The following is a 14,940-nucleotide window of genomic DNA, read 5'->3' as shown; positions in this document are numbered from 1 at the left end:
GGGGACCTCGTCCTTTACAAAGCACATACTCCGAAGTGGTGAGGCGGACATAAAACATGGGTGGGGGCTTTCACAGTGGAGGTTTGAACCATGGTTTCTGACATCAGTTGACTGATTTCCATTGTGGGATATCAGAGTTTGGACCCCTAACAGCAGTCATTCAAATGTATATTGTCTTCTCCTTCATTTGATAAGGTTGGCGAGGAAGTTTAACGCTGAGGTTAGCTGATGTAGGTCAATATAATCTACTTCTGCACAGTTAGGTATATGTGTACTGTTATGTAAACAATCATCCACACCTATAGTTGAATAGGTGACCACAGAAAAATGATAGCCATTTACTGAAGATTCAAGTAAAAACAAGAGTGTTGTGGCACGCGAGAGACAGGCAGTGTGGAAGAAATAATGGGGTAGGCGAGGGGCTTAATATCAATGAGAAGGGGAGAGAAAATGAGAGACTGCGTGCGTGCAATGTACATGAATGGGTTTGCACTTGGGAAGAGGAAACAACCTGAGATAAAGAGAAGGCAGGTGGGGGTGAGGAGTTAAAAGTCTTGGTTACTAGTCCACAAGATTTTCCTCTACGGGAAAACAAACTTTTGAAAATAGCAAAAATCATAGAATGAAATGTCTTACAAAAAAATAAACTCCTTGCAATGAGACTGTGAATTAAAATGCAGCTCCTTTAACAAGTTCTGCTGGAGATTTAAACAGGTAGTACCCTGTCCTCCTCAGGTACATTTCATCCTGCCCTAGTTTTCATCATTTACTCTTTTCTGGTTCCCAGAGATAAGTACTTCAATCCTGAACTATATTTTGCTCTTATACTATTCAGAGCCTTAAAGGCCTAAAGGCAACACAGCCTGGTTAGACAAAAATGTATTTCAACTAATCGCAGTCTGGGAAATGAAAATATACCTATGATATACAAAACAATGGAATCTGGAAAACAATTATCTACTACTTCATTTCCTGTGCCATGATGTTTGGATCTCATTCCTGCTGCTTCCTGTACAGTGTAATTAATATCTGAAAGTACCGAATTAAAGCCCAGCCCTGTCAAACAACACTCAGTGTGAGACGGGGAAATTTACCAGGTCTTTGGCTTCTGCTAGAAGATCTTCAACATCAGAGAAGCTGAAGCTGGCTACTGTGATGAACTGGCTGACAACAGACACAAACTTATCTCCGGGCTGTGGGGGCTGAGACTTCTGATATTCCAGCTCCTTAAACACAGGAAATGAATAACGTCAACATAGGCTTCAAATACAGACACACCTTGTCTCATATTCCATATGCCTCAAATTTAATAAATCAGAATGGCAGACATATCAAAACTTGTTCTAAACGTTTTGTGATACTCTAGCCTCCGCTCCCCCCGCCCCGCCCTTCCTCTAACCATGCCGAAAGCCATGCCCATGTACACATGCATATTTGCAAACAGCAATTTAACCAACCATCTGTACTTTATCAATGTGATTTCTCATTCTGGCTTTAGAAATGAAGCAGATTTGCATTTGGATAAACTTAATAGAAGTTAAATAATGGAGGCAAACTGGATTCAAAAGGTTTGTGAGTGAAAGAAAGAAACTTTGATTGTTGATATTCTATGCTCAGAATTCTGGTGCCTTGATTTTCCTTTCTCTCCCTCTCTGCCAAGTCTATTTACTTCCTAAACCATGGGATCTGGGTCAGTAGAATTTCACCTGTAGCTTTTGGCACCATAATCATCTACCATTTTTCATCTTATCCATAACATTCAGTTTTTGTGAACAGGCAGGAAGGAGAACTAGTCTCTTGCTATTTATCCGTATTCTCCATCCCCACAGTGATGAACACACAGATGGTTCAAATCGAATTTCAATAATTAATTTTAACCATTGCCAGATACACATTCTTATTTAATTCCCACAACACCTCTGTGAGGCATCATTACCTCCACTGGACAGACATATAAATTAAGGTTTAGAGAAATTAAATTCTTTGCCCAAAGTAGCTCATCTGTAACAGGGCCAGAATTTGAACCCAGGTCCCTGACTCCAGAGTGTCAGTAACAACCATGCTGTGTACCAACGGATTGAAACTAGATTGCCCTTATTTTCTTCTGCACCTGCTTTGGAGAGATATTAACAAGCAGGGGTGTAGGGCTCACAGGCCACAAGTTCTGACTCAACTCTGGCACGGGTTTGCGCTTATCCATGGCAAGTTGTTTGGACTTGTTTCTTCACTTTTAAAAGGAGGGCAATATCCACATATCAGGAGACTAAAATCAAATAACAGAAGTGAAGACTCTCATATTATAAATTATGAAGCTGGCTCTGACGGGAAGAAACTGCCATGATTCTAGAACTTGGGCGTGGAAAGCGAGTATAGGTATGCATTTGGTGTGGGGATCAGAAAGGCATTTTAAAGTGTTTCACTAATGTATTTCATAAGAATTCCAGCTCTGATACCTTCAAACAATAGAATCAATTTATGCAAGGTACAAGTAAGACACATGAATATTTAAACAGGCCAGGCTCTGCCTCCTACCATTTCTTACAATGCTACCTCTTGACATTTAGCTGTCAGGGGCAGGGGGAGGCTTCTGTAGCCCCTTTCCTATGAAGAGTGTGATGGAGTGTATATGACCCAAGGGATGGAGAGAGTTCAGCAAAACTATCTTTTTAATAAACAAACGCAAAACTCCCTTGGAACCTCCCACCCCCCACCCCAGGCCTTGCTCTGAACTGGCTCAGATGTAGGGGTCAGAGCATCTATTATTAGGCTTTAGGCCATCGTAACGGCCATAGGCCCACTGGGGCTGCGAGAAAAAGTATTCACTCAATTTGTTTATTTCCTTTTGTGTTTTTAAACTGTCCCCTCTCCCCTCAAACAAAACAAAACAAAAAAAACTCTCACGCCCTCCTTCATTTATTAAAAACAATTAGAAAAAATTAGACATTGTGACTTTAATTTTTACTAGAAGTGTGTCTTTAATGAATTCAACCACTTTCTATGGCATAGTTTTGTGATTAAAAAAAGAAAAGAAGGGAGAGTCCTCGTGGCATTACTGATAAATCACGTGAAAGATACTTATGAGAGGCACCTCTCCAAGCTGGCTGCGAATCAGTCTCCTTCACCAGCGCAGACCCAAGCCAGCTCTACTCTCCTGAGCGAGGCTGCCGCTCTGCCGGCTGGTTCGCATCCCATCCCGACCCTGCTCTTGCCGCAGCAGTACCTGTGTGGTACCCCCATGGCACTGTGCCAACGCAGTCACGCTCCATCCCACTGACTCCTCCCTGCCTCTGGCAGCCTGACCCACCTTCCTTCCTCTGAGGCCTGGGCCCAGGTTGTCTTGCATGCCTGGGACAGCCTGCCTCCTAGGCACCTAAGTTTACCACTCCTCCCATCCTAAACCATAGTTCAAAGTTCTTCTTTTCCAGAAAGAAAGCTTCCTCCAGTATATGCCAATCGTTCCATAAGCCTCCAGACTACCCTCAACCTACTCCTCTTCCTCTAGGCCCCCTTGTAACCACTGTGCTTATCTGGATGTGGCCAGGCTGAAGGAACTGCTGCTCTGACTACCGCAACACATGGAGGGCAAGGATTCTGGGCCACCGTGACCCCTTGCCTAGAGCATAGACTGTACCCTCAAGTGTCTGCTTAGTAAATATGCCCCAAAGGACTGACTCAAAGATGACACAGAAGTTCTATTGCTCTACTGCAAGCAAACATCAAGTATTAATAAAACATGGAGGCTAGGATGGTCCTTGAAGATCATCTAGCCCAATCCACTCATTTTAAAGAGTCCTGCCTCACAGGTGAATGGTTGGCACTCTAGGTCCTGTTTCTAGCTCCTGCAGCAGTGACCCTCCCACGACACCTGGGGCCTCCATTCAAGTCGCCGGGCTAAACGCAGCCTGCTTTTTCTTCTTAGTGGTGGTGGTTGTTTTTTTAAATCAATAAGTGTCTATTCTTGGCATAATATCTACCAAGGCAACCAGTAACTCATCTGCTGGGAATCACCAGCACTAGAGATCATGAAGGGACTAGGAATTAGAACAAGAAACAAATACTCACTGTCTCTACTGCTTTCAAGCCACTTCTCAAGGTACTTATTTCTTTGTCCAGCTCAGTCATGCTGTTGTAAATAGCAACATTTTAGTAATCAACGTGTGACTTACATGGATTTTAAATATAATATAGGTCTAAATATTTCATGCTTGGAAGTCCATATTAGTTTATTTTAAATGTTCAAGATTCCCTTCCATGTTCAGATCTCACAGGAAGACAACAGCATTCTAAACTTCTGGAATTGAGGTATGAAATTATATTCCTTGTTTTCCATAGCCAGCAGGTATAGGTTAAAAATAGCAGAATAGAAACATCTCCCATTTGTATAAAAATATTTTACATTTTAATCTCACAAAAATCTCATTTCAGCAAATTACTCTATGTAGAAATAAATTTCTTGCCATACTTGGCTCCCTTTCAAAAAGTAAAAGAAACTGGTTTATCCACAATCATGTTCACCCTGTGCTCTTCATGATTATCGTACTGCTTTTCACTAAGGCTATGGTAATATGAATATTATAAGGTAATGGCTTAAATTTCAATCAACAATGATTTTTCTTAAAGTTGTATTGAATAGTTTGCATTTTTTTTTTTTTTAACAGAGAAAGATTCCTGGGCATCTCCCGTATACATGCTTTCTATTTCATGGCTTTTAAACATTAGAGATTGAAACTTAATTCTCAAAGATAATTCACAACATACAAGGAAACTCTCCAATACTTCATTTACTTTAATATTTTAATTTCATGCCTTACATAGTATATTTCTACCAAATTCCACAAACAGAAGGAAAAAATTAGCCTGCTCATTATACTTTTCAAATTGACTGTAAAACGATGCAGTTTAAGTTTTAAAAAAACAGAGAGCCAAAAGAGGAAGGGAAGAATTGCAGGGAAAATTGCCTGCTCCTAGTTTCTGAAACGTGGTGTGAAGTTTGTGGGAAAAGTTTGGCAACTTTCCATTTTATTTTTAGTTTTTCCATTTGCATAAAGACTGCTTCCCATTAAAGGGTTGCCTTGGTTTCTGGGAGTGTGTGCATATGTGAAAATTATTAGCAACACCCTTACGTTTAGGTCTTCTATTTGCTTAACCATGTATCTTTATTTAACTAATGGCCCTCTGACCTGTATTTAAAAAAACGGCCTTTTAAAAGTACTTGTGAAACCCACAGTCCTTTCCTATACTCTTAGTAACTCAGAAAATTAGGTTTTTTGAAAGTTAAAAATTTCATGCAGCAGTATGCCAAAGGAGTTAGAACAAATGTATATTCAAAACCTTGTAACACATTTGAGTGATTTTGGATATGATTCAAACTTTACTTCGTCTGATGTTCAGGAGAAAACAAACAGAAGGACCCACTTCATGCAATGCTAACTATCTCAGTGGCTAAGTGCACAGTCTACATGATTTAAAATGCTAAAACAAGTCACTGTAAGTACTTACTTTACTTTTGCGGCTTGAGGAATATCCCGCAATTCTTCATTTAAATTGAGAACATTGGAGTATTTATTTTCCACAATAGTTATGAGATAGTGCAAAAGGGTAATGTTCCTACAATCAGAGAAGAGTATTAAACATGGTTAATGTCTACACAGGATTTATAGCTCAAGTGGTAGAACCCACAATGATGCTATACTCCTGCATTAACTTTGAAACTGGGAGGTTCCTTTAAGGCAGAGATTCTCAAGAGAAGAGCCTGCATCAGATTTGCATAAATGTATGTCAAAAGGAAGCATATATTTTCTAAAACGGGAGTAAGAATCACATTTCTGGCCCACAATGAGCATCTGTCCTTCAAAATCTGGGTGATGGGTGATTGAAGTGAACCGGCACCACTGCCAGTGGGGACAAGCTCAAGTTTACCTCTGCAGTGGATCCAGCCCCAAAGGGGTGCGCCCTGCAGGCTCGTAACAAGTCACACTGGGTGGGGTGAGGAGTGAGGGATGTTTAATCCACTAAAGAGGGCACCTATTTTCAAGTCTAAAAGTCTACAGTAGCAAACTCACTGATGACAGTTATTGATAATTTTTATTTAAGGTTTTGTCCAAAGGGTGGTCAGAAAGTTAGAAAGCCCCCCTATTTCAGGGTGGAACCTGGAAGTGGGCCATAACTGTCATCATGCGATATCTTTGCAGCTGTGAATCCACTTCCTAATTTAGCAACACTTCAGCTCCTAACTGCATAAGCCTTAGTAGTTACAGCAGTTGGCTGTGCCAGCTCCCTCTGCGGTGGTGACAGGGCTGAACTCTGCCTGACCTGGACTGAAAAGGCGGGCGTCTGATAACAGTATCTGTTAGGCAAAGCTGTGTTAGTCTGGGCCCACTGTCACCGACTGCACTGCACATTACAATCACCTGGACTCCAGATGCCTGGGCCAACCCTGGAGATTCAGTTAATTGGAATGAGGTGGAGCCAGGCGTGGGTATTTTTAAAAAACTCCCTGGTGACTCTAACATGCAGCCAGGATCAAGAACTACAAATCTACTGAAGTTATCATAATCGGGAAGATACAAATGCATTTCTTTAAACCATTTTCATGATTTAGGCAGTATGCTAATTCAAAATGCTAAATCACAACACTCCCACCCACCTCTAACCAAAATAAATCAGAGTTCTCAAACAATTTTCTTTTCCATGACAGTGAAAACCATTTCTAGTCACCCTTGTGGTTTCACAGAGACAGTGCAATCCTGCTCCTGAGTTACCTGACTCACATTTTAAAAAGATTTTTTATTTTTCTTGCTCTCAATAATTAGAAAACAATGGCCCATCAGTACAAAACAGTGGCCAATAATTCTAGTGACTTATTTTCAGATGTTCAGCTGCATCCTTCTGTTTCGGTTTTGCCATTCACAGAACCTACCTGTCTGCCCATGTCCCTCTCACCTAAGATGACAGGGGAGGGAGCAAAATGCTAGCTACCATCACAAGAAAGAGTAATGCTATTTTTTTCCATTATTTTAGAGAAATGCTTTGTTATTTAGAGCCATTTCAATTAATTTACTTAATTATATATGCTTTGGAGGTTACTACAGAATTTATATAATATACAAGCCTTTTCAGAAGAATGAATTAGAAAGGCTCAAAACCAGATCAGATCTTCCCCATTTGTTTGTTATCCAAATGATACCTCATTTGACTAAACACAAATTCTTGAAGAATGAACAACCAAATAGCCACACATCTGATTATTCCCTGGTTGTTACCAGTAACTGAGTCTTCAACTCTGAGTGAATGCACCCTTCACACTGACTGATCCACCTGTTATGCTGATTTAGATGCAATCGAACAACACTGAATGCGTGACTGCTTACTGGCAAGGCACTCTGTTTGGTTTGTAAGACATGGGTGTTACATTTGAGAATCAAATGTAATAGTAAAGGCAGAAAAAAGAGGAAAAAGAAAGATCAGAAATATTTTTAATTCATTCTTCTGAAAAGGCTTGTATGTTATATAAATTCTGTAGTAACCTCAATAAATAAGCAGATAATCACGTAGGAAGTGCCAGGGGATTGGTGATTCACTTTCGTGTGTGTACGTGTGTGCAAAACACCTTCCTAAAAAAAGTGGCTGCTTTTATATGTAAATAAGATCTGCCAGTCCCCTAGTTCCCCACTACAACTTCCAAATAAGATCCATCTATTGGTTAAGAGTAGACCTGTGTACAGACCAACAGAACAGGTACCAAATACCTACAAGGCCAAATATCTTGCTTGTTATATATAACCTTAGGCAAGCTAAATGAGCCACTTGACTCTGCCTCAGTTTATCTGACAGCAGGTGATAACAGCATTTGGCTTGTGTATTTCACAGGCTGTTGTGACAATCAAATGTGAAAGCACTCTGAGAAGGATCAAGTGCTTACATTAAAAATAAGGTGGCAGAGCTATAACACAACAGCTGCTCTTCATTAATCTACATCTACATGATGCAAAAATAACAAATTAACATATTACTTACTTCTTCTAGGATGAATTCAGGGTTGCCAGAACACTATTACCCTATATTTTCTATAGGGTTCATGAAGCATAGTGTTCTGGCAACCCTGAATTCATGCTTCATGAACCCTATAGAAAATATAGGGCAAAAAGCCTCATTAGTTAGCAATAACTAGGGTGAACAGCCCACGTTTCTAAAAGGAATCTGGGTACAGAGAAGCCTACCTTAGAAACAATTGTGCAAGTCCCTTTGAAGTCAGTGAGAATCTCACAGAAACTAGAGTTAATATGCCTAATGACCCTACCTGTTAATGAAACAAGAGTGTTTTCACATCTCGGTCTCTCTAATGAGAATCTGTTCACCTAAAATGCAGTGTTGTACACTTTCTAGGAAGCATTTTAATGCGTTGTGGGATGAGCAGCTGAATACTAAGAGCCAAAATGCATTTATTTATACATCATAGTATTTTTTGCTATAGCTGCTGGCTCCAACATATAAAGGAAAACATAACTTACAAACCCAGTAAGTTTCACACTCCAGCATTGACTATCGGTTTTTTTCTTTTCTCTGGGACACAGTTTTCTGTAGAGGAGGAGTGGCTGGTAGGGGTTGTGAGGAGACTTCCAGAGCGCTGGTAATGTTCTGTTTCTTGATCTGGGTGCTTTTAATTCATTCAGCTGTGTTCAATTTGTGGAAATTCATCAAGCTCTACATTTACGATTACTGACCTCTTTTGAGTACATTATAATAAAAGGTTTACCAAAAAAAATTGTTTTTTCTTTTAAAAGGCAGGACTAAAAAACAAAACCCTTGGAATAGATGATGTTCCTGTGGACTGAAGATGGATGAAGGGCAATTGGTTCAACAGGAACTTGGGGGATACATGTGGTTATGAGAGAGGTCAGAGAAGAGTCAATGTCGGAGAAGGGAAGAGAGAAGTGAGAAAGACGTTCAGACTGAAGCCTGCAGTGTCACAGAGCCCAGGGAGGACCAGAGGGGACAAATCTGAGCCCTCACCTAAGTGCCTGGATGCCCCCATACTTACTTGTCAATACTGGATTTTGTGTCGGCTATCTTATTTAGGCTGGAGATCTTGAATCCATATGCATTCCCTCTTTGGCCTTTATTCATATAATTTCCAAATGCCAAAACCACCTCTAGCAACTGCTTGAGGGCGCCGCTCCTAAACACCTCTTCTGAGCCAGAACGAATTGCTTCAAAACAAAACACATAAAAACACAAGTATTACAACCAAGCCTTTTCAATGATACCCACCCTAAATCCACATCCCTAGTAACAGACATTGAAGATGTAAGACTGGATTATTAGACTACCAAGGAGCACTTTCAAAACGCCTAAACCAGAAGCAAGAGGATGGGGAACCAGATAAAGTTGTTAACGATACCCACAGACAGGTGCAAAGTCCTGCCCTTTCTCAGGCCTTTCCTTGGCTAACTTGCCAACCTCAAACATTGAGGAGCACGTAAAATAGCGACTCCATTTCCAACATTTGTTTGTAGACACTTACTTGCCTGGTGTGAGTCAGATCAACAGGATTACCGATCAATTCCCCTGATAGAAAACTGGTCAGATTTGTTACACGTTATAGCTTTGTTACATGTCACAACAGGGATCGACACTCAAGCACACTCCGGCCTGTGTCCTGTGGCTGTGCTCTCCATGTCAGACATTTAAAAACTTAACAGCCTCAACTCTTCCTTGAAAAAAATCTACTAAGGCCCTGTGGTAAGAAAGCTAATTACAGGTTTGATGCTAGTAGCAGACAAATTAATTTCTCACCAACACCCATGTCGTTAAAAGTCCAGCCCTGCAGGGGAACCCAGGAAGTATGCTGGGAGCCCAGAGCCCAGGCCAGGCCAGCACACCAAGCGCTGACCTTAAGTAATTATCCATCAGAATTTCAAAAGATTTCAAGCAAATCTCCAAAGGGATCCTGTTTACCGTATGCACTTAGATTGCACTTGTAAATGGGTACCAACGACAAAAATCATTTCCAATCTAGGCGGCTTGACTTTACCTTCCACTTTAGGTTTCACTTCCGCCACGCGCTCTGCAAACTTCTTTTTGAAGTACAGCGATTGCAATCTTTGCTGATAATGATTAATTCTGTAAGAGCAAGCATGGACTAATTAATATTCACTTAATATGGCTATGTTCACTCACTAGCCACGGAGGCGCAGGTACCTTGGAGCGCCTCCACAACACACGTGCACACAATAGCTCTTCTCACCAACAGGAACACAGGGCATGTGGCCAATTTGACCTGGATAGCCCATTTCAGTCTGCCCTAAGGTGGGTATCTAGGCAACTGCAGTACAGTCCTTAGCTCCAATCAAATAAGGCAACTGCTAACAGAAAGTGGGAGCTGGCTGTTGCTGGCTAAAGGCCCCGCCCCTCACAGTCCCAGAAGCTCTTTTGGACACAGAAGAGAAAAGGGAGTGAAAATGGAAAGAAAGACTCCCCAACCTACTGCAGATGAGTGACAGTTTCCTACACTTCTCCCAAGTTTCTTCACTTTCCACTTTTACCTTTTGAAGTAAAAACTTGTCTCCAGCGTCCTTCACCATACCGTCCTCTCCTCACTCCTGTCCCCAAACCTCTCTTTTCCTCTGGTTAGCACCCTCTCTGCTCCTTCAGGGAAGAGCTCTGCCCTGAGCTCCACTGAGAGTTCCAGGACCACTGATCCTTCTCTAACGCGGAGTCAATCTGATAGGCCTGGGCTGGCAGCTACACTCGCTCACATGCCAAACGCAATTACGAAGCAGTGGCTGCCTCAGGGCTTTCTGGAGGAGGGTCCAGCTAGCCTGCCAAGGCTGCGTGGGAAGAGTGCCTTGATTGATTACTGATGTCTGCACATGTCATGGTTTTCCGTGCAGACCCTGGCTCTTCACTTGTGTGGGCTTGTGCTGACATTGCCAAAGTCTGACCTTTTTTTATCCTTCCATTTTGTAACCACCTTGAGATGCTGAGCTACTAGGAAGCATGAGATAGTATCCCAAGAAATCAAAGTAGTGAGGAAAATGGCACTGACTGGAATCAGGAAAAGGTCTGACTTGATTAGGCCAAAGCACATGAGCCCAAGAGGCCCAGCAATAGAAATGGTTGTGAAGACACCCCGACCCTGGCTCCCCGACAGGCAAGAACTCACTTAAACAAAAACAATCTAATTCCACACAACTCAGACTTGAGAAGATCAAGTTAAGCCAGGTTAACTGGCCCAAACAATTTAACATGAATCGAAAATTACAATTCGTGACACTTGGAAAGGTAAGGACATCTTTACATTTGAAACATCTTCAAACTTACCGGCTCATCTCAAAAAGGAATCTATCAGCCTTGGCCATCCGATCCAGTTCGTGTTTATGTTCTTCCAACAGGTCAATGTCACTTTTTTCAGGAACAAATTTCAAAAGCTAAAAAGTACAAACATTAAAACTGAGGTTTATAACTTAAATAGCTGCAGTAATTTTTCACCCTTTTAGTTCATTTGTCCCAAGATAAAATTTTAACTTTTGTTTATAAGTTCTGTTCACAGGTCAAGATACAATAGAAATTATTAAATCTTTCCCATTTTTACTTGAAAGTAGTTAAATTGGTATAAGATTCACTCCTGGTACCTTTTTGTTCTCCATGGCCTCTCAAATCAGACTTGTGGAAGTTCTCTACCAGGACCCACTTGCATAGATGATTAGAAGGACCTCAGAGATTCAATCTCTCATTAGAAGATGATACAACTGGGGTCCAGGGAGATCAAACAACTCACCCAAGATTATAACAAAAACTTGTGTAATCATTAGAAATAGAACCTAGGTCTCTTGACTTCCAGCTCTATGCTTTTTTCTATTACATCACACTGGAATCGATAATTCCATTCAATTTTCTTATCTTTCTGTCTTATCTAAGTCCATCTACTTTTTTGCTCTGCGTAGAGTTGGATGAGAGGAACACAGTGGGATTTGATGCTTTTGATTCCATATTTTATTTTGGAGGAAAAAATGAGCATAGATGTGGGGTAAATAGCAACAATATTTAAAGTTGAAAAAGTCTTTCTGTATGTGTCTGATTTCAAGATACACACATGTATATGTGTATGCACAGGCCTGTGCATGCATACTATTTTCTAGATACCCCTGGAATTGGGTAGTCCATTTAATAGGTTTTCAAATGTTTGTTGGATTTTACCAAGGGACCTCAGAAAAGGCAATTAGTCTGGGTGCCACCAGCATAAAAAAAAAATTATAGGAAGAGGCATGAGGAATTATAGGAAAGTGGTGTGAGGCTGGAAATACATTCCAGGCAGTGTGCGCATCACATGCCGGGGTTTGGAATGGGCAGCACAGCATTTACGTGGGTAAAACAGTGGTGGGAATGGCAGTGGGAGGGGTAGGCAAGGGCAGGGGGTAGCAGTGGAATTATAAGAAGTTCAGTCTTTATTTTGGGGGCACTAAGATATACCTGAAAAATGTTATGTAGGGGAGAGAGTTTGCATTTAAAAAAAAAAAAATCACTGTGCCTTACAAAAATGGAGAAAGAAGAGGCTAAAGAGGTTAGGGGATCAGGATTACATGGTTGATACAATGACTCAGGTGAGAGATGAGGGTGGCCTGGATTGGGTAGGGACAGTGGACTGACTCTAGAGCTATTAAGGAGGTTTAAATGGAATAGGCCTGACTTGATGGATGGGCTTTGGTCTTTGAGGGAGGAAGAGTCAAAGATGAGGCTCTTGGGATTCTGGCGTAGGCAAGAACGTACACAGAATGTAACAGAGAGCCCCGGAGGAGAAGATGTAGGTGGGGTTTCTAGAGGAAGGTGAGTTTAGTGTTTGAAATACTCTCAAGAGAACCAAGCAGTGATTTCTAGCAGGCAGTTGGACAAATGGGTCTGAAAGCCTAAAGAGATCTGTTTAGAAGACAAAGCACTGGTGTTGGTTGTTAACAGGTAGGTCACCAAAGGCATGGATGTGAGTGAACTAAGCAGAGGAACCACCAAGAGAAAAAGAGCAGAGCTGTGAAGAACCAGCATTCAAGGGACAAGGACAAGAACAGAAGAAGTCTTCAAAGGAGGCCACGGAGGTAAAGCCAGATAGGCCTACAAGGCACACCTGGGGCCCAGGGAGAAAGAGTTTCATTGTGGAGCAAGCGGCCACATACCACCAGGAAACCAGGAAAGATGAGAACCACAAGGTGCCCCCCTGGCTTTGGCAACAAGGAAACTGTGAATGCCCACAGTGAGAACAACTCTAGGGAGTTAAGGAAAACAGAATGCACAAGCGTGAACAGGAGGGAGTGCGTACAGGCTTCCATGAACATTGGCTAGCTGTACTGAGCCCGCCGGCCCCTATTCAGGGTAACACAGTCACTGCATCTCTTTTGTTACTTTCAAGAGCACATGCTAAAGTCTCAGTCCGCTCTCAGGACAGTTGTGTGATGGACTGTTTTAAGAGAGGAATGGAGAATTAGGCAAACACCTGGGAATAAGAAGGAAGATATGCATTCTAGATCTCATCTGAGATCTGAGCCCAGCAGCTATAAGCAGCAGGAGAGGAAAGAATGAATGTGGCCCAAATGAAACCATAAATAGGAGTAAGGGGGTGCTGGCATCAACACTCGTCTGGGAACAGTGTTGTACAGAGGAAAAGGAAGCAGAGAACGAATGGGAAAATAAGGAGGAAAAGAAAGAGTGTGGGATGTGACCAGAGAGCAAGACACATGCAGAATTATCATGAAAGGCCAGGTCAAAAAATATTCTCCTTGGCCAGAATCTGCTTCAGTAGACTGGTTTTCTTTCTTGTATTTATTTGAAGTACATTCTATTTGCACTGCAAGCCCTTTTGGCAAGATTTTGAAATCCTTTCCCTCAAGGAGGAATTTTGCTGGACACAATTTCACAGTAAACAGACCTTGTGGAATCTTAAACATACAACCTTGTCGTTAGGGGCTTAAGGCAGAAGGACTAAAGCAGCTTTGCATATAGTTTTCCACTCTGGGTTAGCAACATTGGATGCAGGCGACTCGAACGCAGGGTCACCCGGGGGCCAGGGAGGGACAGGGAAGGGGCTCCACTCTCCCAGGGCAGAGACTGTGTTGACTGGTACACGGTGCGGGAATAAGACTGAGTGGAGGAGCTAGAGAACGCTCTACCAAATGAATTTCAGATTTAGGGAATACTTCTAAACCAATCGTACATGGAACAACCTAAGAGACTTGAAAACAGTCATTAACTATTTTGATAATTAAATCAAACCTTTAAAGGGTAGTATGGAAAGTTTTTCCACTGCTAAGTGTGAGGGTTTTTACCCAGGACAATTCTAGCAGTAGAGGTTGCAGGGAGGGGCAGATCCATTTAGGGGTGATGTTGCACACGTCACTCCTGTTTTGAGTCTGAGACCCTCGAGGACATCAGTGAGAACCACAAAACATGCACACGCAGACAGACAAGCACTCCACCAGAGCAGCCTCGACACCCAGGATCAGTGCTAGCACAAAATACCCTTCTCCCCTGCCCTTGGAGCCGAGCATACTTACAGATAAGACCTTGGGCACAGCCTAGAATTGTGGCTGCTAGTGTCCATGTCGGCCTTAAGTGGACCTGGCTCTAACAAATGTGGCCCTCTGGACCAAAATCACTCAAAGTGATTCCATCCCGAGGATGATGAGATAGGAAGAGGGAATAGTCTAGAACATTCTGAGACTAACACCACAAGGCACAGAAAAATTTAGGCCAGACCTAAAAAATTTAGGGGCAGGGGGCAGAGATAGGTGATAATCCCTGAAACATGCGCTAATGCAACAACATTGTCATCTGGGGGACAGGTGAACAAAGCTGCTGAGCAACACATGGCGTGGTCAGAGTGCCTGAACAGAAATGCTATGGAAATACCGCGTCGAGAGGGACCAGGTTGCCACATTAGACTGGCTGCTTGGC

The 14,940-nt window shown here is 42.1% G+C and overlaps 1 protein-coding gene across 1 annotated transcript in view; it reads right to left on the bottom strand.

The window, feature by feature from the left end:
• Nucleotides 1-14,940, bottom strand: part of DAAM1 (dishevelled associated activator of morphogenesis 1) — a 175,077-nt gene that overhangs the window by 5,903 nt on the left and 154,234 nt on the right. The window contains exons 18-23 of the mRNA XM_012656261.1: nt 11,323-11,429; nt 10,034-10,122; nt 9,041-9,209; nt 5,500-5,607; nt 4,063-4,123; nt 1,095-1,226 (exon numbers count right to left, since the gene is read on the bottom strand). Coding sequence (XP_012511715.1) covers nt 1,095-1,226; nt 4,063-4,123; nt 5,500-5,607; nt 9,041-9,209; nt 10,034-10,122; nt 11,323-11,429 — 666 coding nt within the window. The remainder of the gene's footprint in view (nt 1-1,094; nt 1,227-4,062; nt 4,124-5,499; nt 5,608-9,040; nt 9,210-10,033; nt 10,123-11,322; nt 11,430-14,940) is intronic.

Source organism: Propithecus coquereli, unplaced genomic scaffold (assembly GCF_000956105.1).
Source record: "Propithecus coquereli isolate 6110/MARCELLA unplaced genomic scaffold, Pcoq_1.0 Scaffold5, whole genome shotgun sequence".
Classification (NCBI taxonomy): Eukaryota; Metazoa; Chordata; class Mammalia; order Primates; family Indriidae; genus Propithecus; species Propithecus coquereli.
This window is presented reverse-complemented; position numbering and strand designations above follow the sequence as displayed.